Source organism: Ambystoma mexicanum, chromosome 12, assembly GCF_040938575.1.
Source record: "Ambystoma mexicanum isolate Mex_15411 chromosome 12, UKY_AmexF1_1, whole genome shotgun sequence".
NCBI classification, from domain to species: Eukaryota; Metazoa; Chordata; class Amphibia; order Caudata; family Ambystomatidae; genus Ambystoma; species Ambystoma mexicanum.
In genome coordinates, this window is record NC_090936.1 from 666,231,403 (window position 1) to 666,259,166 (window position 27,764).

General features: G+C 43.4%; 1 protein-coding gene across 3 annotated transcripts in view; it reads right to left on the reverse strand.

Moving 5' to 3' along the window:
* LAMB4 (laminin subunit beta 4) overlaps positions 1-27,764 on the reverse strand; it is a 933,969-nt gene that overhangs the window by 225,468 nt on the left and 680,737 nt on the right. For 2 of the 3 annotated variants that reach the window (XM_069629158.1, XM_069629160.1), the window contains one exon: positions 26,026-26,178. The exons of the other annotated variant lie outside the window; for it this stretch is intronic. In XM_069629158.1, coding sequence (XP_069485259.1) covers positions 26,026-26,178 — 153 coding nt within the window. The remainder of the gene's footprint in view (positions 1-26,025; positions 26,179-27,764) is intronic. 3 annotated transcript variants of the gene reach the window in all.

Sequence of the window (27,764 nt, forward strand, 5' to 3'; positions counted from 1 at the left end):
GTCCAATTCTGTGAGGTCAGCCTGCAGTGTGTTACAAAGCTGGCTTGCAAGCCAGCCCCGGAGGAGACGGAGCCTGGATTTTCGCTGTGCACGAAGCTCTCTGTGTGTTTTTTATTTCTTGCTGCCCAGAAATAAACACAGTTTGGAACATGTTGCTGCCTGCTTGGGACGCTGCTGCATTTCTTTGGGCAAAATGGGAGGTGTTAGGGCCTCCCATAGCTGACCCCCAGAAGCCCTGATGGGGGTCCAACTTCTCCCCAACAACAGAGTACCTGCCAGAACCACTTTGCCCATTCTAGTGGTTTTCGACAGCCGATTGGAAAGAACCAACTTAAAAGCAATGAAGGACTTGACAAACGCCCTCATTATGAGTCGGCCGTTCTCGTATTAAAGTGTCGGTATAAACATATACTGGCATTCCGATTACAGGTTTGCCGGTGGGACATCTGTGTTTCCTCCAGCTAAAATCTGGAGGTAAGGCAGGCAACTTACCAGCAAAAAATTCCCTTAAAACTGGCACCGATATTGCTGGTGGGGCTAATGACGGCAAATGCCCCCCCCTAGGACTCCTTGAATGGGGAATTAGACCGTCACTCCGGCACTCGTAATCCGGCAGCAATGTCGCCGGACCGACTGGCAGAAACAGTAATAGCATTTGCTGGTATCCTGGCGAGTTTGCCGCCAGGATACCGGCACGGTCGTAATGAGGCCCAAATGTCAAACCCGCCAAGGAGGAACCACGAGACGGAGTACGTCCAGGAAAGGAGAGAGATCCTCCACAGACGGGCGAGTGAATACATGCCACCACGTTTGGCGCGCCGAGCGGACACAGTACTGTCTGCAAACGACAGACGGGCAAGAGTGACAGAGAGCTAGACTTCTGAATTGTGGAAACACCGCAGGGGAAGACAAGCCAAAGAGAATGCGAGCAGAGACTTATGCGGAGCTGCAGGAGCAGTCCATGGGTGGGGCTATACTTGCCGGCTGCGAAGCCGCTGCAGAGGAAACCAAATCCAGAAGGAAAGTTGCAGTGGCAGACCGAGGCGGAGAGGCGCTGGCGAGGCGGTCCCCACAGGCCCAGTGAAGCCAACAAGAGAACCAGAGGTGGGGAGAACCAACTGCAAACAGAGCCACACCACGAGACCGTGAGGGCTGGGCAAGCCGCTTGCAACACTGAGGGAGAAAGATTGCAGAGCCGCGTCGGCATACCCAAAACACCTACAATGTGTTAATATAGCTGGGAAAGACCTCAGAGACTCTGTGAGTAGCTGCTGTGCTACAGCCAAGATGATACGGGTATCTGGGTGGCCAAGACAGTGGTTGGGGGACCGAATAGAGTGTGGGAAACCCACATCCCTTTGAAAAGGGTTACCGGAAGAAACCTTTTTGATTAACAGAAGAGAGACTTTTGAGAAGCCCCACAAGAGTGAACAGGGATCAATCAAGTTATACTGTGAGTCTGACAGAAGTGACAAGGACCAGGATTCAGAAACGTATGATTCTGAAACTACGGATTAACTTTGTGTTTGAAACAATACTTGGCAGACGAGTAAAGCAAGTCTGCACATGAAACCAGAAGATTGCCAAAGAGAACTGTGAGAATGACGCATGCAAGCAGTATTTGGCATGGGAGAAAACCAAGTCTGTATCTGACATCACAGCTTGGGAGTACGCCCAAGCTATTCTTCTTTATCACAGTACCTGGTGGGAGGAGACCAGGTTTGCCTACCAGGGTCAAGGACCCAGTAGAGACTGGGAGTGTGTCCAAGCTATTCTTCTTTGTCTCAGACCCTGGTGAAAAGGAACAAGGTCTGCCTAACAGGGTCAAGGACCCACTACAGCTTGGGAGTGTGTCCAAGCTATTCTTCTTCATCGGAGTGCCTGGTGAAAAGGAACCAGGACTGCACTACAGCTTAGAAGAGCGTCTTGTAACGGATGTACCAAAATCAAGATGAGGTACCAGCAACTGAATGCAGTAGGGGGCACCCCCCCACTTAAAGCTAGGCATACAAATTTGTGTGGATTGGTTTAGTATTGTAAATGTGTGAAAATAGAACTCATAGGGTTGAAAAGATATTAGCCCGCTGTGGAGTAAAGGGCGCAGCTGTTTTCTGCTGTGCGGCTGGAGAACTGACTCTGCTGTCTCTGCCTGCTTACCTGACCTGGGAAGTTCTGCTCCGCTCCGATTCGCGTTAGTCTGACGGCTGGAGCCGTCAGCAGTTGAAGCGAGCGAGGTACCCAGAACTGCTTCCTGACTCGTCACGTGACTGGAGTCACATGACCCACTCTTGACACTCCCACAGGAAATCCTCATAAAAACTGCAAGCCGCGGCCCTTGTGGCGTGAAGCCCGCTGTGGAGTAAAGGGCACGGCTGTTTTCTGCTGTTTGCGGCTGGGTGTGGCGGTAAGTGCTATTTTCACTAACAGCAACTCTCTTACACGACTCAGTCAACCATTATTGTACTCTGTTGTGTGCCTGATCAACTACTAAATGGAACTCACTAAACCACGCACCCACCTTCAAGGCAAATTAGAAGAAACGGTTACTTTGGCAAACAAAAGCCCGATTCAAACTCTGATAAAAGGAAAGCAAATACTGAAATTAAACTCAAATCCGCAAGAAGATGTGATGACGGATACACACCGGCCCGAAGATCAGGCCCGAAATCCATTAGCAATTTTGCAAACTCCTGTATGCACATTGTCGTCAATACAGATAATACAGGCCCTTGAGCCTGATTCCCTTTTACCACCAGTTCAATCAAATTATACACTCCCTCCTCACGCTCTTCCAACCTCTAATTTAAAATTGCCTTTACCTGTAAGTTCTACTGAACTTATACAAAAAGAAACGGACACGACTATCCAAGACAAGGCTGATAGATCAACACCTAAAACCCACCATGATCCTACTTCTTTGCTCTTTATAAAACAATCATGCTGTATCATAGCACATCCTCCTCAACCAGCTGAATCAGCTTGTAACCTCATTTTAGAGGATCCTTGCTACACACCAACCCTTAGGGAACGAGCAAAAACAGCCAAACAACAATGGCAATCGACTTGTTTACCAATTGATACGATCAATAGCGAGAAATCCAAACCACTTTCAGTTCGCATCGCGCGTCTTTCGCTCGATATAACCGAGATTGATGCGATTATGGATTCACAAGAGAAAAGAGAAGAAGTTTTGGGAGAAATATTGAATCATACTCCAATTCCAAAAGTCAATACTTCAACACCAATTGCACCGAAAAGACCTCAGGTACCCGCAAGAAATTCCTCAAAGTCCACCCGAGACCTAATGGAGAACGATTCCTTTTCTTCACATAAGATCTCTGAAGTATCCAAAGACGCCCAGGAGCGACCGGAAAGACTTCCAACCACGATGTTAGATCTTCAAAACTCGCTAGTAGCTGTACTATCTGTAGCTATGATCCCTTTTCTAAAATTGCAAGAAGCAATGGTGGACTCGACTAAAGATCAAGCTACTCTACTAGCCATGATCATGACAAAGCAAACTCACCTAGAAAGCTTTATTGGAACCATTCAGGAACGACTAAATTATGAGGCAGAGGCATCAAGATCGTGGCAAAGCCGTCTGGCTGAAGTTGCGAGAATCGATCGTGCTGACAAACAAAACTTGATGGAGACTGTATCTTCTATTACTAAAGACATGCTGGCCCAATCTATCTGGATAACAAAACAAACCCAAACTGTAACTAGTCCTGTCCAAACAGATGTCCTCAAAAAAGATCAGTGGACCCAATATGAAATACAACCATTCAACAGTGGTACTTTAGAAACTATTCAAACAATGCCTATCTCTAATGCTGAACCGGCAATATGCACCCCGTTTGATATCTTTGATCTGACAAAACAAGGCCTAGTGGGAAAAGAACCTCACCCCAAATCAAATACAAAAAAACCCCAAAAAACCCCACACAGGCTAACAGGCATTCTTAAGGAAAATGCAATCCATGCAAAAATCTTTGCAAGAGAACACAATCAAGAATGCACTAAAAACAACGGCAAAGCCCACTAACCCGGTAGCTGCTGTCACCACTACTCCAACTGATATTAGAGTGAACACGCCAAGTAAACGTGAAGACCAGCCACAGTCTGAACCATTAGAAGCATTGATGGCGGTAATCAATCAAGATACCTCTATTAAAGGGACCTCACCATCCCCAGACAGTGACAGTGCTACTGAGGAGGATTCAAATCATAAGGACTTAAATCAGGAGAACTCCATCTCCTTGGATCCACAAGACAATGCATTTCTTGTCCTCGATGAATGTAAAGAATCATCTCTCAATCACTCAGATATGAGCTCCTCCACTCGGGACTCAACAAACATTTCTTTGGAATACTCAGAGGTGTCAAACGACGAATCATGGCCTCATGTAGAAACGAAAAAGAAAACAAGCTATAATGTGACCTTACCCCCCCAACCGGATCCACCATTAGTCAGACCAACTTTTCTTAACCCGACAAAAAGATCTTACGCTTTCAGAATATCTCTAGCCCCCATTTCGACAAATATCGACGAGCCTGTAACACTAAATAGAGCTAATGTTCTACGACTACTACAGGCTATCCCACAATTAGCTGACATCAACTCTCGAGACATTGATGTGATTCTCTTCCCTAACAAAGAACGAATGGAAGCAGTACAGATTGATTTTTATTGCGAAGAACTAATGTACTGCGTATTGTCCACTAAGCACCAATTGGAAATTCTAGGGTTTGAAGCTGAAGATATTATTGTGTCGAGTTTAATGGCTCGGAATAAATGTAGCAATAAACTCGCGATGATCGATTCTTATTACTACAACAAAAAGAATACACATAAAGAGGTACAAAATGCACAGATAAACCGTAACGACTTGCCCTTTATGTCAAGACATAATGGTGGTGAAAACTCTTTCACATACACAAATGAGGCTGTGAAGAAATGAGGGATATGGCGTGACCAAGATTGGAATTCTGACACCAATTCAAGATCCAATATGAGGCATGAACAACGGCCCCAGAACAAGAAAACCTACCTATAACAACCAACAGGAACTCCAACCCAGGTGAGCTCAGTCTCTTTATGCTCCTGGAATACTAGAGGCCATAAACACCTTCTCACTGAAGGCTCAATTGAGTTTACTGAAATTGATACAATATGTCTACAGGAAACTTGGTTAATAGAAGAGGTAGTCTGTGAAGGTTTTATAACCTTAATAAATCCCGCAATTACTTCACAACAAGGCCGACCGGCATCAGGGATGTTGATCCTCGTAAAAATTACTCCTTCAAGGATAATTATATCAAAGAAGAACATTCACCCTTGGGCACAATACATGACCATTCTCATACCGACTCCTAACAAAGATTTAGATCAGTGCACAAAAAACATCTGTGTTACCATCTTCAATATATATTGGAACCCGACTGCGATGAACGACAACAAGTTCCTTGATTCCATATATGACGAAATTGATAATATTGCCTCCTCTAACCATGGAGCAGAATTTATAATTACAGGGGATTTCAACATCCATTTATTCGATAAAGAAGGTCAAAAATTGGAGTCAAACGCATTATCAGCTAGAGCCAAAAAATGGCTTCAAGAACTATCCATCCGTAATATCTCATTAATTGAACCCACTGTGAACAACAAAGGAGTGCCTCTGCCGACATGGTCACGAGAAAATACGACATCTATAATCGACTACATCTTTACATCGGAAGGGATAAGAAACCTAATCACGTCTACTGCTAATGTTCCTCAGTCCACCAGTGATCACCACCAAATAGGAATCACATGGAACACAGTAAGAACAAAATACCTACGAATAATCTTACCAGCTCTGGAGATTAATAATGGTCTTAATAAACTCCGTATCAAAACTCATCAAATACCTGGCATATTAACAACATTTAAAGAGTCCCTGCTCCAGGATCAAACAAAACTGAACTACAGTTGGATTCTCGAGAAATATTATCAACCAAGGTATAAGAAAAACAAATTTAAAAATTCACATAGACATCAATTTAACTCAGAAATCGCATTGAAGAAAAAATCTCTTCAAAAGCAAATTAGGCTGCTAAAAAAAAAAAAACTGATTTTGAAACTGAAATAAAAAAAGAAAAACAAAAATATTCAAATACAATTAAAGCAATCAAGGCCCAAATGCAACAGAATGATGCCGAAGCAATCCTAGCTGCACTCAAACAGAAAATTACGAGGCAATTATGATCGTTGCTGAACGATTCCTCCAAAGCAACTACCATGATCCAAGAAGTAGAAGCTCAGGAATGGACTAAGCACTTTACAACACTCTATAACCCCAATCCTAATGACACATTAACTGACTCAATACAAAATGGAGTTCTTGGAATCTCAATTGGGACGTAGAAGATGTAAGAAATACCATCATGGCTCTGAACCCCTCTCGAGCTTCGGGACCCGATGGATTATCAAATGCTGTGCTCAAAGCAAGTCCAAACGAATGGGCAGCCTTCTTCATTCTTCTTCTTCAACTCATCGAAAAAACAAAACAAATCCCTCGTAGTTGGACATTGGCTGTTTTGATCCCTATCTTCAAAGCTGGCGATCGCAAAAGCCCTTCAAACTATAGACCCATAGCTCTGCTGGATCTCTTGGGGAAATTATTTGCGGGATATCTTGTAAAAAAACTCAACATCTGGGCTGAGGTGAATGCAAAGCAAGAAAAAAGGCAAACTGGTTTCGTCAAGAAAATCGGAACAAACGTCAATCTCCTGTTATTGAACTTGATCAAACACGAGGCAATAACCAAGAAACATCAAGTATATGCCATCTTTATAGATTTAAAGATGGCTTTTGATTCAGTGAACAGACCAAAGCTTTGGTCCAAGCTTACTGCCTCGGGATGTCCAGCTTCTATTTTGAATCCGATCAAGCAGCTCTACTCAAATACTTCTGTCAGAGTCCGGCTAACCAATGACGGAATGGTAACCCCTCCCATTCACACTTCCAATGGTTTGAAACAAGGATGCCCATTGGCAGCCTGCCTTTATAATCTGTGCACCCATGAATTTAGCGAAAAAAATCCAAAATTCAGCAGCAAATCCTCCAAAGATTAACAACGAGTGTATCGAGACACTAATATATGCCGATTATATTATTATTTTGGACAAAACTGTATCGGGTCTACAAAAATCTCTTGATAAAGCTCAAAAATTCATGCTTGAAAATGACCTGGTAATTAACAGCAATAAAACCAAGACAATGAAACTCGCCTCGCGAAAAAACAATAAATCCCAACCTAATCTAAAAATATGTCTAGAAAGAAACGAAATCGCCATAACCACGTCAATGAAATATTTGGGTGCAATGATTAATTCTTCCGCAAACGAACAAGAGTGGAAAAATCATATCGAGGGAAAAACCAGATCCCTGGCCAGACATGGCTGTTTCTTTCATAGAAAATACGGAACATATTCTATAAAACCTACAATAGCCTTGTATAAACAAAAAGTAATTCCCATCCTGACGTAAGCAACCGAGTCTCTGATCAACCAAGAAACTATACACTGGCCCAAGTATGAAGCATTGTTTTTGAGGAAAACTCTATCTCTCCCAAAGTCTTTTCCGATGGCAAGAATACGTTATCAACTAGCTATTCAATCCATCAAATCAATAGTTTTGTGGAAACAAATGGACCTCCTCTGGAAAATAATTTCCAAAGACAAGATTCCATCACTGGAAATCCTGAGAGAAAAAAAATCACCACTACACATTACAGCACTGACCAAATGGGCTTCTGATATCAAAATGAAAATGCAAGCCGAAGATATCTCTGAGGAAATGTTGATCAACAGACCACAATACGCAAAGCGTAAAATACAGACCAATGATTGGATCCAAACCATAGCTGATCAAAATAAATACAAAAGATATTTAAAATGTCAAACAGAAACAAGAGGTCTTCATGAATTGCCTGCTTATTTAAATCTCTTCCCGGATTGTAACATTCGTGATCTGTTTCTCCGTTTCAGGTTTAACATTTTACCAACTTGAGAATATCATTCGATAATGGTCAAATCAAATAAAAATAATTCCTGAGTGCCGCTTTTGTAAGGCCACGAACTGCAAGGAAACTCTATTCCATTTGATTATGATCTGCCCGGCACTGAAGGATCAAAGATCTTTGCACAGAGATTATTTCGGGATATCGCATAAGCAATTAACAACTCAAGAAAGATGGGACAATTTGCTAAGAGGTCAAGATAAACGCCTAATTCTGACAATAATTAAATTTTGGTTGGAAATCAATAAGGAAAATTCGAAATGAATGAATGAATAGCAAGTATTGATTGTTACTGATGCTCTCTTTCTATTTTTAGTAGTGTAATACAGAAATGAAAAGTTTGTAAAACCAAACAAAACATTTGAATTAAAAAAAAAAGAATTAGTACTTTAATGGTGTTATGTTTATAAAGTCAAAAAAGCTTTTTATCATGGTTTAGTAAGTAGGAAAGGTACAGAATGCATATTATAAAAATTGAGTAGGAAAATGATTAAGTGTTTAACTATACCCAGACCGAAAAGAACTCTGCCTTTAATTCGAACAATGCCTTTTAATGAGTAAATTGAATGCATTAAATGAAGAAGCTCTGCAGACAGTGGTAGTATGAGTCAGCCCTGGAGTTGAAAAATTCAAGGCCACAGTGCCCTGCAGAAACTAGATAAGCAGTCTGAAACCAGACATATAATGCGGCCATGTCTGAGTTTCCAGCCAAAGAACGCAGCTGCGTGACCATATTTGAGTAGTGTGGCCAGGAAAATCCAAGGATGGGTGCCAGAATGTAATTCAATTTGAAGGTTTAAACAGATAAGGAATAATTGCCTTGTGCGCGAGTATAGTCAATGGAGAGTTTTGCCTGGGCATGTTTAGAAAAGGGTGGGGGTAATGCTCTCTTTCTCTGAAAAGTATAAAAGAAAGCTCTGTTTTCAGCAGGGAGCAGGGGTTTGTGTACTTGACAACAATGCTGTTTGTGTCAGTCTGGCTGAATAAAACCTAATGAACCTGACTCCGTCTCCTGCCTACTGTCTGAGTACTTTTGCAGAAATGCAGAGAGCCCCAGAGAGCTCCAGAACATCCAGGAGAGCCTGTCAGAGCGGAAGAGGTGCTGAAAAAGCAAGGTCAGGGACTTAGGACCTCGAGAACAGTCTAAGATATTCTTCTTCATCGCAGTACCTGGTGGGACCCGATCAGGTTTTCTTACCAGGGTCAAGTACCCACCACTGCTTGGGAGTGTGGCCAAGCTACTCTTCTTCAAGGCAGTGCCTGGTGAAAAGGACCCAGTCTGCCAAACAGGGTCAGGGACCCACTAGAGCTTGAAATTGTGTCCAAGCTATTCTTCTTCGGTGCAGGGCCTGATGAGAAAGAACCAGATCTGACAATCAGGGTTGTGGACAAAGAAACAGGGTGGAGGCTTTAGAAGGGCCAACCGGGAACAGAGATTTCCCCAACAACTGTGGGACTGTATTTCAAGCATAAAGTAGGCTGGGGCAGGGAGATCCCCCAACAACTACCCCCCCCAGCAGTTGATGAACTTATAAGTGGTCTGAACAAGGGAAGGGAGTTATTCCCCGACACTTAAGGAACTCAAGATTCCAGAACTGTCTTTTGTCCAGGGGAAGAGCGACACTCCCTTCGGGCTAAAAAGAACTTCTTTGCATTTAGTTTAAACTTAAGAGTGTGAGGGATAGAGTTAGGATTCAAACATTGGGACCTTTGCTTTTGGACATTCTGACACTCACACTAGTTGTTTTAGTAGAGGCAGGGAAACCTCTCTTATAGTTAGGGCAAGATAGGGTTTTCCTTTCCTTTTTTTTTTACTTGAATAAAAGTTTCTCCTGAACACATGACCCCTCCGTGTCACAGTCTTACATCTGCACCCTTACAGCTGTTTACCCAGAGGTTTGCTTTCTTTAAAATCCACGTGATATGGTTTCTTGCACTGCCACACTGCTCTTGTACTATGCCACCTGGATTGCTTTACATGATCCCTTTTGATTGCATTTGCACGAGCCAGGTTCTATACTTTTTTGGCATTGCATTGTTTTGCATCAGACAGCACAATCCACCCTCCTCTCTGTTTGGGAGAGGCAGGTGAATTACTAGCATTCATTTTCCTGCACCAGCCTCTTCCTTTGTTTCTTCATTTGCAGGGCCATTCCCTGAAGGCAGCCCTTTCACCATGCGCATGGTGAAAGGGCACGCTGGAAGGGTTGGTGCTAGTGGGGGGTGCCCCTGCAGAGCCCCCACTCTGGGATACCTTTTGCAGACTGCTCAGTCACAGCTAGAACCGTCCCACTTAAATCCCTGTCCTTAGGGTGTCATTTAAGCATCATAATTCAAATCTGAGCATGTTTTGAAGTTATATGGCTATTTCATGTTCTTGTGCTTGATCCTTTTATATCTAAAAAGCAACCAAACAACTCACAGAAGCATACAAGAAGGATGCAACTAAGTAACCAATTCAGCCATTTCACATTGATCCCTCTTACCACTAATGGTCATATGTTTTAATTATCCTCCAAGGTGTTTTATTTCTCAGGTTGTCCTCCGGATGCCCTTGATGGACTGTCAACATTCATAATAACACAATGTCTGCTGTCATTTACTGTTTTGTCCTTTTTGTGTGAAATGGATTACACCTGTAAATATATTCCCAAAATGCTCAGTTTGTTTTTAAGCCTTACTCCTTTCCTGGATCCCTTAGTTCCCTTTTTATCTTGATAAATGGCATCACCAGTTGTTTTTCCGGTCTATTTTGGTCTATCTTCCCTTTCTCTCGCTGTCTCTCTTTCTTGCCCTATCCCTCTATAAGGGAAAGATAGGAAATGGTAGCAGTCATGGTCAGATGGTGAGGAACTCTCGCGGAGACCATACAAGTACATATTCTAGCAGCAAACCAATCACAAATGCAATCCAGATTAATACAAAGTAAAATACAATTATGGTACAATCACTTGAAATGTAGTAGTATAGCAAATTACCTGGTAATGCTTAGAAAGTAGAATTTTTGTGACAGGTGCAGTAAAGAAGCTAGTCGACTAATATTGTATCAAACGCCTTATGCTACACAGGACCATCTCGTTTTGACTGCTTTCTGCCATGCCATTATTTAAATACTCTATAAATATCGCACAAAGTGACGTTTCCTCTATTCTCTTTGCTGAAGGAGAAAATGGGCCTCATTATGAGTTTGGCGGTAGCCGTGCCCTTAGTAAGGGCACGGCTACCGCCAAACTCGCTACCGGCAACGGCACCCGCGAATGGGCCATTACCGGCCCATTACGAGTTGAATGGCACCCTTGTTGCCTTACCGCCACATTCGTAATGAGGCCCAATGTAAAGTAAGATAATTCACAATTTCAAATTTCAATTTTTGTCAAGAATTACTTCTTCGTTTTTCTCTTTTTGTTTTTCTTTCTGTTCACATTTGTTGGTGGTCAAGAGAAGTGTTTAATATGATGGTAATGGCCATTGAGGCAGGCCATAGCGGCTGGTAACTGCCAACCACTCTCAAGTAATGGCCTAAGCAAAACGAGGGCGATTACTGAGGGTGACGTGCCAATACTAGGCCAGCAAGACCCACTATGGTGGCCATTATTGCCATTAGCATGCTAACAGCTATAGGTTATCCCAAAGAGGCTTTGATGAAAGGATATGCACGTGCAAGTCCTTTCATATAAGGGAACTGGGCCCAAAGATGGCCGTTTGAAGTCAAGGCCCCTTTTCCTTTCCAAGCTTGCATTGCACAGATTAAGGATGCAGAGTGAGCATCCTGGTCGAGGATGACAGAGGCTGGCAGGAAGTGAGGTAAACTGGGCATGAAAGGTGAGGGCAACAGGAGGAGGCCTTACAGAGACACCATCCAATTAAAACTAACTCATACTCCCAATGATTGTCTGAATATTATTGTGATATACAGACCACCTTCTCTGATCTCAGATTTTGAAAATGAATTATCCTCGCAAATAGATAAACTGGTTTTCAACAACTCATCCACTCTATTAGTAGGGGATATGAACAGGTGGAGAGGAAATCCAGATGACAAAGAGGCCATTGCCTTGGAAAATGTCATAAATAATATGGCCTTCCAAGTAGTAAACAATGAGTCCACCACCCCACAGGGCAACCAGCTGGACTGGATCTGCACAAATAGTTTACAATCAACACAGATAAAGAGAGAGCCATGCATATGGTCTGATCATAGTCTGGTGACCCTAGAGATACTCCTAAATCCCTCCTTGAAGCAGTTAGAGAATCCACATGTAAGAGTTATGAGCAGAAACTTTAAAAACATTGGATCAGAGCAATTAAAACCTTGTCTACTCCAGACCTTGGAGTCCTTCACAGTTAATGATGATTGCGAACATCTGCTAAGAAAATATACCAACAACATGCAGGCGATGATAGAGAGGTATGCACCATTAAAAAGTAAGCTGATAAGGACAAACAGCAAGAAGAGTAAATGGTACAATGAGCACACTAATAAACTTAAACAAGTAAAACTTGCTAAAGAACGAATATGGCGCAAAAATCCAACTCAGAAAAACAGGGAGGACTGGAAATGTGCGGAGCAAGCGTACAAAAAGGCCGTTAAAGAAGCCAAGTCAGAGTACTATAATAAAGAAATAGAGGCTGCTCCTAACTCAACCAGCAAACTCTTTGAGATACTCAAGGATATGGAAAAACCTAAGTTTCTCTCTCCTCCACATATTCCATCAAAAGAAGACTGTGACAAGGTACAAGAAGGTTTTGCTGCTAAAATATCTAAAGCAAGAGATAATATCATCCGAGCTAGAGACACCACCAGTTATGAGACCCCCCCGGCAGAAAAGTCCAATTTAGACGGGTGGAAGAGTTTTAATTTCTCAATGGTCTCAGAGGAAGATCTATGTTCGGTGATGTCGAAAATGAAACTAACCTCTTGTGGCGAAAACATACTTCCAGCTAAGATCATTCTGGATCATAAAGAACTTTTTGCACCAATCCTGACAAGGATAGTCAATGCCTCTTTCTTGGAGGGAGTTGTTCCAGATGATATCAAAAAGGTCACAATAACTCCTCTAGTGAAAAAAGCAGGGCTGGATCCTAAGGATCCTAGTAACCTCCGCCCCATCACGAATTCGAATTTTATCTTAAAAATCTTAGATAAAATAGCTACCAATCAGTTACAAAAACATGTTGAAACCGTAGATGTGTTACACGAACAACAATCAGGTTTCATGGCGGCCTACAGCACAGAGTCAGCCATGCTGGATTTACAAACACACATGCTGGAACTGATTGAGAAAGCCAAACCTGGGCTACTCATGCTGCTGGATCTCAGCGCTGCGTTTGACCTGGTAGACCATCAGCTTCTCCAGTCAGCTCTGGATAAATTAGTGGGATGTTCGCCAACAGCACAGGCTTGGTAAGCATCTTCCTTAAAGACAGGAAGGCAAGAATACACTGGGGTGAACATTTTTCTGAAGCAAACCCAATACTTTTCGGAGTCCCTCAGGGAGCTAGTTTGTCACCACTCCTGTTCAACCTCTACATAAGAAGTCTCTATTCACTGCTGGAAAACATCGGCATATTCTTTACCAACCCAGGCCAGATCCAAGTTGGACATCAAATACAAGGCCTTCCTAATTGAAGAAGCCATCATACCTGTGGTACCGAAAGTAAAAACCCTGTGTATGATGGTGGAAGCCTCACTGGGCTCATGCGCTCAAGTCAACTACCTGCATAAAAATAATCAGTACTATCTACACCTTCTGCGGGCTATTAGACCCTTTATAAACGAAATCAACTCAGCCACCATTGCGAGAGCAATCGTGCTGTCCTGTTTGGATTATGGCAACGCTCTGCTACTGGGAGCTCCTAAGAGAGAGCTAAATAAATGCCAAGTAATGCAAAACGATGCGGTGCGCATCATCAAAAAGAAAAATCAGAGGGACCATATATCAGAAGGAAGAAGAGAATTGCACTGGCTGAGGATAGAGTAAAATTTAAGGCAATGACGATAGTCCACAGATGTCTTTTTGGGGCAGCACCGGCTATTTAAAAAAACAATTTGTTAGGTATGTGCCCTTAAGATGTCTAAGATCATCAGACACAGGTCTTCTGACCATACCAGAGGTCAAACGAGCCACAGGAAGGGGAAGATCCTTCCCTGCTAGGGCGGCCCAATATTGGAATGGATTACCAGTGTCTCTCAGACAAGAGGGTAATTATCTCAGTTTCAGGAAAGCCTTAAAAACCTTTTTATTCCAATAAGTCAGTAGTTTCCTGATGCATCCTTAGAATGGTGTAGACACCACACACTCAGAAAGTACTCTAATGTGAATTGAAGTTTCTCTGCACTCCCCGCGCCCTGATGCTCGTGGGCTTTCGGCGCGTTATAAGCACAAAGACAAAGACATAGACATAGACAGAGGTGAAGGTAGCAGGGAAATAATGCAAGTAGGAGGTGTGGTGAGCTAGGAATCTCAAAATACAGGCATCAACAGACAGATAATGCTTGCATTCGAGGCACCCGATTGTCTCCGTTGCACCTCCAGTGACGAGAGCTTTGGACGTCACGGATCGTGTAAACGTCTAATTTGGAAAGATCTTATGAAAGTGAAAGGATAATCCAAATACCATTTTCATTAGCTCTCTGGTCTCTCATGTGACGGGCCAGAGTGGATGAAACTGATACACCCATTGCACAACAACAAGAAGCAATCCCTAAATAGATAGAAAGAGGAAAGATAATGATCAAGTATGACCAATCCAAGGGAGGGAGACAAGGAAGCCTGGCAGGTAACCAGTCACAGTCCATTTCACCAGAGTCCCATGGGTATACAATTGCCTGGGATATACATTCAGTGTCTTTGACCCGGAGTAAGCAAACATATCTGATGATGTTCCCTTGATACAAGGGGATGCTTCATGAGGGACCTGTGCTGGAGTCTGAAACTAAGGTCTAGGGAGAAACTGTTTTTAATACTAAAGCCAAGGTCCTGGAGGGTCCTGTCATGACTCCTGAAGCCAAGGCCTCGGAAGGACCTCTCATGAACCCTAACACCAAGATTAAGGATTTCATTAATTGTCGATCAAAGTTTGTCATATATGGAATACAATGTGTTTGTCAAAAAATGTATATTGGAAGTACCATAAGAGAAGTACGCTTCCGCATACGGGAACATTTCAACAGTTTGAACAGTCAAGATATTAGATTACCTTTGGCAGCTCATTGGCAAGAACATCATCAAATGGATAACGTTAAAGACATTAGATTTGTTGGACTCCAACACATTCAACCACATCCGAGAGGAGGTGACAGAGAGCTGAAACTACGGCAACAAGAAGCTAAAATAATTTGCAAACTCTGTTGCTTGTCACTCGGTCTCAACAAAGAGCATGAGCTAAATGTTTTTCTATGAAGAATTTTAGAGATACATGGAACTGATATAAATTTGTTATATATGGTTTATATACTGTAGTTTAACTTTGATTTTTACTAAAGCACTACTTTTCCTCAAATAGGCCGAGTGTCATGATAAGCTTTATTTCACAAACAAATTATCATCAGCTCAATTTACTCTGTATCTGAGTCAAACACATACAACAAGGCGTGCAGGAAAAATTTGAATATTGGTGAACTCTTCCTGTTTAAACACAGCTGCTTAGCAACTATGGACAGGTGATCGATCACATGACAAGACAACCTCATAGATCCCTGGGCACCTATATTGCGGTTACACAAGCACGGAGATACTGGCAACATTATTATCAATTCAATGACGTATCAGCCCAATTCTCTCGAAACTGGCCCACTGATAATCATACTTATAACAAAACTTACACGCCCTTCCTTACGATCTGACTGCTATTCTCACTCACTTCCGGGACACGTGATGCATCACGTGACCGCAAAAATTTGTCATGCTACTATAGCAACGGCAGCATTCGCCGATGCCTCAGTCTCAGCCCGACGGCGCAAGAAGAGTGTACTCCAGCCGGTAAGCTCCGACCTAAAACACGTCAGGCACATTTTCACTCATAATTGCACAATGACTTTAACTCATACACATCTATACTTTTTATATTATTTCAGAATACGGCATGAATATATAATGGGAAACCATGTTGGACATTTGTAATGATTTGCAACACAATTTGACCATTCAGGTAACTTTACAAGTGAACCTTTAATCTAAGAGCTAAACTCGCTGTAGTATCTATATCACATTCACACCAAACTTTCTTGTCCACTTAGGAAATTGATTTCCAGTCTACAACTAATTCTGGATTGCCAATATGAATCACATTTTGACGCAAAAAAGAAAACATATGATCTATAGACGTTAGGCACAACTGCACCAAAGGTAATTTAATATTATACCTTATCATTGACATTTGCTCAAGATAGACATGGCCTTTTCAATTCTTCTTACCAGTCACGGAAACTTGTATGAATGGTGCTTTGACCGATACAAATTAAATATTTCCCCTGTCTTTTATCAACATACGGAAAGTTAATACTATCACATTGGGAAATGTCAAAATGTCAGTGCTTTGTTATATATCAGCTCCATAGTTGAATATTAAGAATTATACTAATCGCAAAATATATAGCTAAGTTTGAAAATGTTAATTTATATGGTCGAGTTCATTTTCTCAGTCATTAACACTTAATTATTTTTTTCTTTTCTCCCTTCTGTGTTTCATCATTACATGGTCTTTTCCTGTGTCTTCTCCGCCCCCCCGCCTGTGTTTTTCCCCTCCCCAGACTCTCTCTGCCAACAAAGATTGTTGATTGAATATGTTAATTGCATCCACTATTATTAACTCTACGCCCTGATGACGACCTAGATAGGTTGAAACACGTGTTGGGGAAAACAAGTTTCTTCTTTTTTGAATGCTATTTAGCACATATGTAAGGTGTGATCCAAGTTCTTCTTATGTATGATTTATTGACTACCAAAACGTGGTTCTTCACCTCTTTCCTTGATTAAAATTGAAATGCAATGCAAATAATACCTTTTGCTTTATTGTTAAATTTGAAATACAGAAACCTTACTTTTTAAACACTTACCAGGTGTCTCGCTTACTTTCTTCCTTATTCTCTAAAAAACTCTACCTCCACCAAACCAATACCACATATATGTGGCATATGTATGTTTAAGCGCAGTTTGTGAGGTTAGCACCGTCTTAAGCTTTACTCCTAACACCAAGGTCCAGGGGGGATCAGTTGTGAATTCTGAATTCCAAGGTAAGGAGGACTGCCTTGAGCACTGAAGCCAAGGCACAGGAAGGACCTCTCATCAACCCTAATACCAAGGTCCAGGAGGGATCCAGGGTGGACTGGGAACCAAAAGAGGCCCTGGAAATAATTTTCAAAGTGGCCCCCTATTACATATTTTTAGCAAGATCAACACTTTTCCTAATGAAATACCATACAAAAGAGGCCCGAGGTCTAAAGGCCAGTCCAACCCTGGTTATAGCCCCGGTCTTTTGGTTGTAGCCCCAGATAGAAGCTCAGGGGCTACAACCAAAAGGCTAGCTAGCCCCGAATCCCAACATTAGTGAAGCCAAGATCTTTTCCAGATCTAGCAACACCCATGGTAGCTGTCCCCATTACAAAGTAATTGAACAGTCGCCCAGAGTATCTATGCAATGGAGAATGGTTGTTTTTTAAATGAAAAGTGGCCATTAATTTGGCTGTGCAAGAACATACTTTGCGGGCCGGTTACCGTTGCAGTCTTTCTAGCACACGTGTTACTGAGTTCAACTAAATATCAACTAAGCACTGGTCTGATCACAGCTACTTGTATTACTATTATAGAAAACATGCTACGGATTGCTATGTAATCATAGACTGGACTGCAAGTGAACAGCGTTGTACAAGCCTTTCCCAAAGATATGCTGAACTCTACTAGCATAAACGTGATTATACGCAAATATAGAAACGTACACTCCAATATCACCCTGGTGAGCACTTTGCTAATTGAGGCTCTATCTGTGGGTCCTACTGGACTTCTCCAGAATACAGGGGACTTGTTAATTCAGCAGCATTACTGCAGCTCCGTAGTAGCTATTACCACAAAGCAAAGGGGAAGCATGCAAAGAATTACCCCAGCGTGCAAAGAAATGCAACCATCCAATAGGGAGGAGAAACCTTCTTAAGCATATTTGCCAACTTTCCCAATTCCACACATGTCTCTTCAAGCCAGTCCCGGTTTCCCTGCACTGCATGCTGGGACTTGTAGGCCCACTCTTACAATTGGGTATACAAAACGAAGTTCCATCATGGAATTGGAAGCAAAAACCAGGAGAAACTGGAAGAGACCAATAGAATGGGGAAAGTTGCCAGCTTTGCTTAAGGTATGAGTGACCAAATCAGTCCAATCAACGAGTGACTGCTCAGCCAGTGGGGGCTGAGCCCATGCAACTTCAATCACCACACCTTTTATTATATATTTTTATTAGAAAAGATAAGAAAGGATGGTTTTCGACTTTCGTGTTATTCGTTTTACAAGTCACTTCTTTATATAATAAAAGATATCGGCCCAGGCGTCTCCTGCCGCCTGGGGCGATATCTTGCACACGTTATGGTCCCTGATAAAGTGGAGAAAGGCTGCGGTATCTCTGGCTGTTGGGCTATCCTTCCAGTGACCTACAATGTACACAAGTATAATTGGAATTGTTCATTTATAACAGATAGTTTCTAAGTGCGAGCCCGCGACTCAAACCTGTGATGCTATGCGTTGTCTGCCTCCAAGACAAAGGCGTTGCCCCTGAGCTATCCTATCACGCAGGCTAATGCATAAACCCACTGCGACATACTGCTGGCACGTCGTATTTCGGTTACAAGACCCTAATCTAATTTACCTAGGGAAACAGGGCAACGAAGTTTACTTTAGAATTACAAGCCCCATACCTCTGAACCTTTTGAATTAACAGGGTGAGTGAAAAAGAAGATTTGTTTTTTGCAGCATGAGACCCCATTGAATTGTATGGGTGGGTTAGTGGCTTTGGCGGGTGAAGGCGTGCGAGCTTAGAGCCAAGCTGTAATACCCCTCAAGCTGGTGCGCTTCGCTTCGAAGGAGGAGGAGGGGTCATTTGTTTTATGGTGATGGGGAAGTCATTTGTTGGTTGAGGTCTCTTGTCAGCGCCCAAACAGTGAAGAGACAAGGTAAGTTAGATCTCAATACATGCAAACAATACTGCCCTGACCTAGGGCCCTCCACCCCACGGGTGCCTCACTGTTTTCGCTCTCAACAAGACCCCCCCCTCCCTTTAAGGGCCTTGTTTGTGTTATTTTCCCTACAGATGCCACGTGAAGTCACATGTGGCGGGGGAAGCAGCAGTATTCACAGGAATTCGGTCTTCCGGTACTTATGCACGCAAATAACGAGAATGAACATTAACACAAATGGTTAACTTATCAATGCGACAACGTCAAATGAACGCATTCGGTTTGCTGTTTTTTACTGACGTGACCAACCCATTACATTTTAAACGTGGAGCAGTCGCAGTACAGTATCTAACACACTGAAGAATGCCACTTTTCTACAAGTGGAACAGTGGCAAGGCCGCGCACACACACTTACCTGCTTGCTGTGCGCGCATCTCTTGAGCATGGGGCGGTGCTTCCAGTAATGCAGATCCAAGCCTTTCTTAACCATGAACGACGTATCCTTCTCCCTGCAGAAAAGGCACACGCTGGAGGCGAACCGAGGAGACCGTGTTAGTCAGCACCCATGACAGGGCAATGAGGCACTTTACACCCGAACATGCCACTTGCATTGAAATAAATCACCACTTCGGAGCATGGGGGTCCTCGAAACATTTCTCCTCGCCTCGCCGGGCTCGAAGTCTCCAGGGCCCAGGAAGCGCACGTCTGGCATCGTTCCACGACAAGGGCCTTTTAGCTGTGTGCCTGTCCATAGCCCCCTGTCCGCTATATGTGGCAAGTGGGAGAGTCTTCAGCACAGTGGGTGCAGCCCCTGTGGGCACCGGAAAGTATCCCTTGTGAATGGGGATGGGGGCTGGGGTACGACGATGGCTCACTTCTGTGCATAGGCGAGGGCGAGAATCTGTCTTCAGTCATGCTGCATATGCATGGCTAATAATCAGGCAGTTATCTCTCAGCGGGGCCTTTTCCTGACCGGGAGCAAGACTACTGGTGCGGAGGAGCGGGAAAGGAGTCTTTTTCAATGCAAGGGCTTGCAAAACAGAATGTGAATATGGGTGGCGGGGTATGAGGTTGTGACGAAACGTTCCTTGATATGATGTTCAGCACTGTGCAGGGCACGTGTGGTTCCGGTTCCCAGCCCAGGAGGCCCTCATTCGCAGGTGCGGGCCGTCAGCCCATCTGCCAATGCCCAGACCTGCTGGGAAGAAAAAATAAATACACAGTGCCAGGGGAGTTGCTAGGTCTGGAAAAGACCCGGGGCTAAGCTGATGTCGGAACTGTTGGGACTGGGGGCTAGCTAGTCTTTTGGCTGTAGCTCCTGAGATTCTATCCGGGGCTACAACCAAAAGATCAGGGGCTATAGCCCCCTTAGCCCCCCCCTAGCAACGCCCCTGCACAGTGCCTGCCTCAATCGGTGGTGGCAGCCGGTACTGCAGGCAGGCAATTCACAGCAAACCACCCAGGCGGAGGCGGATTCACGCAATGTGTATCCTTCCGCTCCAAAGAGTCCCTGCCGCCAGAGGCCTACCGGGGGATGTCCTGGTGTCCCGGTAGAGCAGTCCAGCCCTGGCGGGATCTGGTATGAATTCTCAAATCCAACGTCCTAGAGAGTCCTATTATAAACCTTCGGAGAACCAAGCGACAAGTCTGTTTAGTAAGAGTGAGATTAACATTGAAGAGTAGGCTTGTGAACTGTTCACTTTGGCCATTTCCTTGTAGCTTTATGTTATTAGCATATGGTACCCAGGAGGCTACAGACTCACAGGTTGGGACTGAGATGTTTCTGTTGGTCACATCATTTGGACCGTTCTTTGTAGAGTGGACATGCCTTGAGGGCCGAGTACTTGTAACAATGGGGTTTGGATGTTATATTCAATCCCGGGGGGAAGAATGGGAGCATTAAGGGATCACTAATGAGTTAAACCCATCGGACACAGTTTTACTTGGCAGTGCATCATTGGCTGTCGAACTTCCCCTAGCACCAGTTAGGAATGTATCTACCCCAAACACTGACCATTCTGCTCATCAAAATAAATATTTTTTGAACCACAGGTCAAGAGTGGGGCTCGAGATGGGCACACAAACTGAATGACAAATGTAACTCTATTTTACTATTGGGTGGGTTAACAACTCAATTCCTAATTTTCATACACTGTTCTTTGCCAAGTAGCGGATATTCTGAGCACAAATGTGTACCTTGATACCTTTGCTTGCCTTTAAAAGACTGCCAAATGCAAACAAACTCCCCTGAGTCTACTGCAGCCCAGGAGGTAGAAGCTAAAAGGAGCTGCCAACACATTTAGTCAGCAAGTGAATTCAGAAAAGAGCAGTTGAGCTGTAAAGCAGTGGCGACTCCTGTCTCAGCAAATGAAATCAGAGAAGGGGCCCCAATAATTCTCCAGGAAAATAAACACTTCCCTTCCTGAGGCCCTTTTAACCCACAGCCTACCAAGTAGCTCCTTTTGCGGGATGGGTTATCCCCTGACCAATGTCATCAATGCATTCCTGCTCCAAGGTTTGTATTCAGAGAGCTTTAAACATGCAGAAATTACACAGGAAAGAAACAGCTTCACATGCTGAGGATCCTGAAATGCACACGTATCCCCATTACTGGAAAATGAGGGTAAAGAACGGTTGAGAAAGAGCCTTACGATCATTTGGACTATCCAAATCCTCTTCCATCTAGGCTCTCTAGCCAACAAAGCAAATACGCTCTCCTGGTTAAGGAACTGAAGAAAGTTCTAGAGTGGGCACCCTACTCCCTGGACGTGTCTGCCACTGTCGATACAATACCCATGCAATCCTGCTGCTGAGACTAGGGATGATGGGGAGATAGCGTTGCATTGCTTTACCGAGGATCACATCTTTGCTCTCTCAGCTAAACTGATAGGAGATGCCTGCAACTCATACGGCTCCCCTTGTTTCCAGTCGCTGCATACCTCTTTCACACATGTCACAAAGAACAATGGAATGGAATTGTAATCATACATTAGTAACATTCAGTTTTATACAACACTGAGGGATCCTAGTGAACGGCCAAATGCTCTCCAACTCAAGGGTTACCATTCTGGCGCACCTCATGGGAATTCAAGGCAAGTGGGGATTAACACCCCTACACATCCCAACACATTTTCAGGGTGTCCCACCATAATGTTGGATTCATCCCAGACAAAGATTTCTCTTTGACGCCATTACTTGGCAGGTATAGTCATGTTTTGTTTGCAAGAACCTCTTTGACTTATAGTGGAGGATATAATTTACCCAGCAGGCAAAGACAATCTGAAAGCTACTATTTCATTATATAAACTCATGCGGTTTTGCCATTCAGAGGGACAGTTTTTCTAGAGAGGGAATTTGACCCATGGGCATCAGAGTGCGGTACAATGAATAAATGTTTAAGAATATTATTTCACAATATTTACAGAAAACAGATGTGTAAATTATTCTAAAACAGCTTCTGAATCCTGCTTAAAATTTAGATCACATCTTAAAAAGTAATTTTACAGTGAAAACCTAAAACAGTTTTTAAAAATTCAGATAAAAAGTTTTGTCACCCCAAAATCCTAACCAGCCATGTTCCATAAGCAAGCCTTAACACGTTTTCTAAAGTTTTAAAAGTCTTCAGTCAAATTCCTTTGGCAGGGCATCCTATAATATTACCACCCCGTCTTCCCCCCGAGAATGACTGGTTCATTGAAAAAAAACATTTAAAACTTGCCAATTCCTGATATAGTGATTTTCGACTGTGTAATCCTCTTGAGCCACATGAAATTCTCAATTTGTTACACAGATATTCAGGAGCCTTAAAATAAAGAGCTTTGTATACCACACATATCATCTTGAATGTGAACCTTTGTTCAATGAGTAGCCAATACAACGCCTTCAAAATTGCTGAAATATGGACAACCTATTAGCCCCATATAGCAATCTTGAGGCAGCATTTAAAACAGATCTTGAAAGGATGGTTGTGCTAGCCCCATATGTAAAAAAAAATCCAAAATCTATTTATGAGAGAACCAGTGTTTGGATTAATGTTCGAAAATGTGAAATTGTAACATGAGGTTGTACTGCTCTCAACGAATGTAGATGGAGATTTGCTGCTTTGACCTGACATTCTGCGGGATCAGGGAACGTTGTGAATCTATAATTAAACCTAAAACATTTTACTGTGGAAGTAGACTGTCTAAGAGCTACAGAAGTATATGCATTCTGGAAGCTTTCCCTCAATAATGAATCAGGTTTCCCGTGTGAGATTATTAGCAGCAACTCTGTTTTTATCTGGATTCAGTTTAAAAAAATGTGAAACCATTAATATCATGTGGACACTTGGTTAAACACTGTAGGTCTCCATTTGACAAACTATTAGATACAATTGTCTATTGTCTGCATATTGACATCTCCGGAATCCTCTTCCACAAGAATTTAGAGTCCTTACTGTTGTTGTAAAGGTTCAGATCTAACGCTGCCAAGGGGGGCGCACATACCAGTTGCGCAAGTAACATTCTGACGTGAAAGTGTGACGTGGTGGGTGACATCCGGCGTGGGGATGTCACTGAATGCAGTGTTGCTTGCGTAAAGTGACAGCAAAGCAGACACAGCGCGAGAAGTCCCATGGGGCAAGTTCCATGGGGTAACTCAATAAGGGGTGGGACGTTTGGGCATAGTAGGGGGTAGTTGTATAGAGCGGGCACCGGGTGGGGTGCAAGATGCTCTAGGGGGGCATGTGATAGGGGGACTTTTGATCAATATGTGAACAACAAAGAAGCCATTTTGTCTATAGGCCCCCATTAGGGAAGCATTTCTCGCAGAAAGCTCATAAGAAAAGAGCTGCAGGCCTTTGTGTGACAAGCACTATGCATTTCTTGAGCACTCAGCAGAAACAGGGTGCTGAAATGTTGCACAACTGAAGTTTTCCAGTAGAACACAGCCACAGAGAAGTCACAGTAAAATATACTTCCGAGGCCAATTAGCTAGGCACCTGAGAATTGGCAGAGAAAGAGAAATCACATAGTGTTAATAAAACTCCAGCCATGGTGTGGTATAGATTTTTCAGACTACACTTGGCAGTGAGGCGTGAGAAGGGAGGTCAGAGCATTGGGGCAGGGGCTATAAGGGGCAGGATGAGGAGACAACCAGCAGGGAGAGTGTTGGTGTCCCTAGGGTGCAACATTGTACAGTGTCCTCGCTGACGTCCACGGGGCACAACATTGATCTGACTTGGTGTGAATGTCTTGCCCCTTGCCATCTCAAGCTATGTTGTACATTGAACATTGTCAACTAATGGCAAACAAGTGTTTTTGACTGAGCAGCACAATCACATAAATGAGGGGCAGTGTGGAAAGATTAGTGACGTCACAAGGGGTATTAATATAATTGTGGCCAAAATGGGTATTGTCCAATTAGGGTCACTGCACATATATTTGGCTATAGGGGACTGATGTAGTCCGACCAATCAGCTTCTGTGACCTGCCTTAAAAATCTAACTAAAATGTTGTATGGTAATTTGGAAATGATGTATAAAATATTCAGCCGCAGACGACAGCGTTGACATCTCACTTCATTCAGTTCAGTTCCACAGGGCTGTCTGAACCGTGCTTCTCAGTTGTTTGGGTCCAATGCGTTACTTCTTTTTTGGTGTACGCTCTGTTTCTTTTTGGATTACTTTTATTGCCTGGAGCTACTATTTTGTGGCAGTCCCCTGGTACACTGTGCTTGCAGGATTCAGGGAAATCTAAGATTGAAGCTATTAATACCGCAACACCTCGAATAGTAATATCAGTACCTTGATGTGATTCAGTACACATTGGTGCTGTTGAAGTGTGCACACTTACTCAATCAAGCACTTCATCCGGGGCAAGTGCCTCCGGTGGCAGCTTCACAGCATCTACCAAAGAGATGACTACTGCTGAGAACAGACGCCTGGATGTCAGGCTGAAGGGCGAGAGCTGGAGAATGTTGACAATAGAGGTCAATTGGTGTTGGGCAGGGGTGGCCTGGATTACTCAATGCACTTACCAAACTGATCCAACATTGCCTTAAAAAGGAGAAGACCCTAACAGGGAATGGGGAAGCTCTAACATTTCATGGCTGGGAGAACTTTGCACAAATAGGACAGCAAACGACCTGGCATGGCGCTGTGTGGCAAATGCTGACAGCATATAAATACGACTATAGGGAGATGGTCACCCCAATAATGTTTCAATCTGCCTGCTAAAAGAGTGATTGTAAGGAGAATATTTTTGGTTCATACCATCAAGTTTCCCTGATGACAAATTCGGAATTTCATCTAGTTGGAAATGGGAATGATTGAAAATATTGCCCAGTGCCTTTTGGTGAGCGAATCCGTGCAACCGAAACTGTGGTGGAATCTGCACCTTATAGAGGACAACTAGCCGAGCATTTGATCTTTCCTGAAAGGAAAGACAGACTTACCAGGGGCCAATGCAACACAGACAAACACACAGTGAAGAAGAATCATCACATAATGAACTCTTGACGATTTAGACTACACAAAGGAAAAAGGGAAACACATGTTTAACAGCTTGGAAAATGAATGGATGAATTGAACGTAGATCAGACATACACATGCCACATTCAAATGTAACCCATAAACGAGCCATAGTCCCAGATCAATGTAAAAAACACAAACATACCGCCTTAAGGCAAACATCAACAAATGTAAAAGTAGCCCGTGATCACAGGCCACACATGCGAAGAGCACCAACACTCACACACTCCTAGACAAGGACATAGCCCCAGACAGAAGACAAGGTTTGTGGTGAGTGATGGGTTCCTCACCTCTCACTAGGCTCGCTAGCGTTTGGCAATGACGGCCAGACTAAGTTGGACAGCTCCTTTGCTGTCTTGCACGGGCTCCAAGGTTTGCTCTGTCCAAAATAATCCATAGTGTGGTTGAAGACCACCTTCTGACTCAGGGCATCGGCAAGAAGCCTGTCTCAGGAAAGGTAGGTTGCATCACAATCAAGGTCAGAGAAGGAAAAGGCCTTGAATGGTCATTACACACGGTACACATGAAGCAGATGGCCACACATACCATCGTAAATAATGTCCAACCAGTCGTGATAGGCTGGCAAATCTATCACTCAGATTCCAACTGGCCTGCCATGACTAAGGAACCCAGACAACCTTCGGGACACTCATTAGTCGCATGCAGCACTTAAAAACCCACAATAACATGCCCACTTTTACATCAAAAATCACTGCCAAAATGCAGCCCAGCAATGGGGCAATGCCCACAAAGATACACACCAGTACAAAGTTCAGTCTAAAAGTAAGCATACCCCTTAAATTGATCAGAAGTTGCCTTCTGGCAACAACATGGAGGAAAGCGGGTTGCTTAAATTGGTCCCACAAGTTATTCCGAACACAAGAGCAAGAGAATGCAAATGGATGAAATCTAGATCATTTATGGGCAACCGTGTAACTGCTTTTCACTCTGGAATAAGCAATGCCAGGTTTTGGTCAAGAAAGGCTCTTTAAGAAGGCAATTCATGTTCTGTCTACAGCAAGTGACCCTGGTCCCCCGGTCCAGGTTAATTCTGTGGAGCGTGTGACAGCAGGTGCCAATGGAGCACGAGGCAGCAAACAATCTTTGAAGATTTGGGTAGGTTAGTGAAGCCAACGCTCAGCTGGCCTTGCCCAGTGCTACAACAAGGCAATCCAAGGTGGCTGCCTAGCATGCCACCTGCAGAGGGACACTAGGTGGCACACGCTTAGCCTGGTTGCAGTGTAAGTGGGCTAGCAAAACGGTACTTATTGGTACTGTGTCTTCATGGAGCTGGTGTTGGTGAACCAGACCCGCGAGTTATCAGGAGAAGCGTGGTGGGCTTCAGGCCCAAATGAAACACTAGAACGTGATTTGGAGGAGGGGAGAGATGGAAGTGCAGTTGGAGTGACGAGAAAAGAGGCAGAAGAGTGGAGGCAGACATGGGTAAAGTGGGGAAGAAGGCAGATGGAAAGAGGCAAGAGAGTGGGAGAAACGCATATTGGGATGAGGACGACTCTCAAGCAAAGGGAAAGAGAGGCTGTAGAAAACAAAGTCAAAATAGGAGGGAAAGAGGTGGGTTACTGGATGGACAGAGGGTGAGAGCATTTTCCTTTTTCTGGACCATGGCAACTTGCCTATCTACTTTTACTGGGCATGTTTAAATTAGGACTTCTTTACACTATAATATTGTACCAGGATTGTGGAGGAACTGTTGGAAAATGTGAAAATTCATTAGTAGAACTTGCAAACCCTTCATGCCTGTGCACTCACCCCTGGGTGAAATTTCCAGGTGCACGATTAAGGGAGTTAGAAACCATCTGAGGAATCTTCTTTCCATACTGCAGATGGCCATGCAGGTGCTTGGCTTTGCTTGATTTGCTTGTTTTAACATTAACACTTCTTGATATTATTGATCGCGGAGATCCACTAGTCTTAAAGTCTGCTGATGTAGAGATTATGCCGGACAAAACCCTTTAGAGCATCTTTGACAGATATCTTCTTCTTTGGTTTAAAATGAAGTACTTTTTCA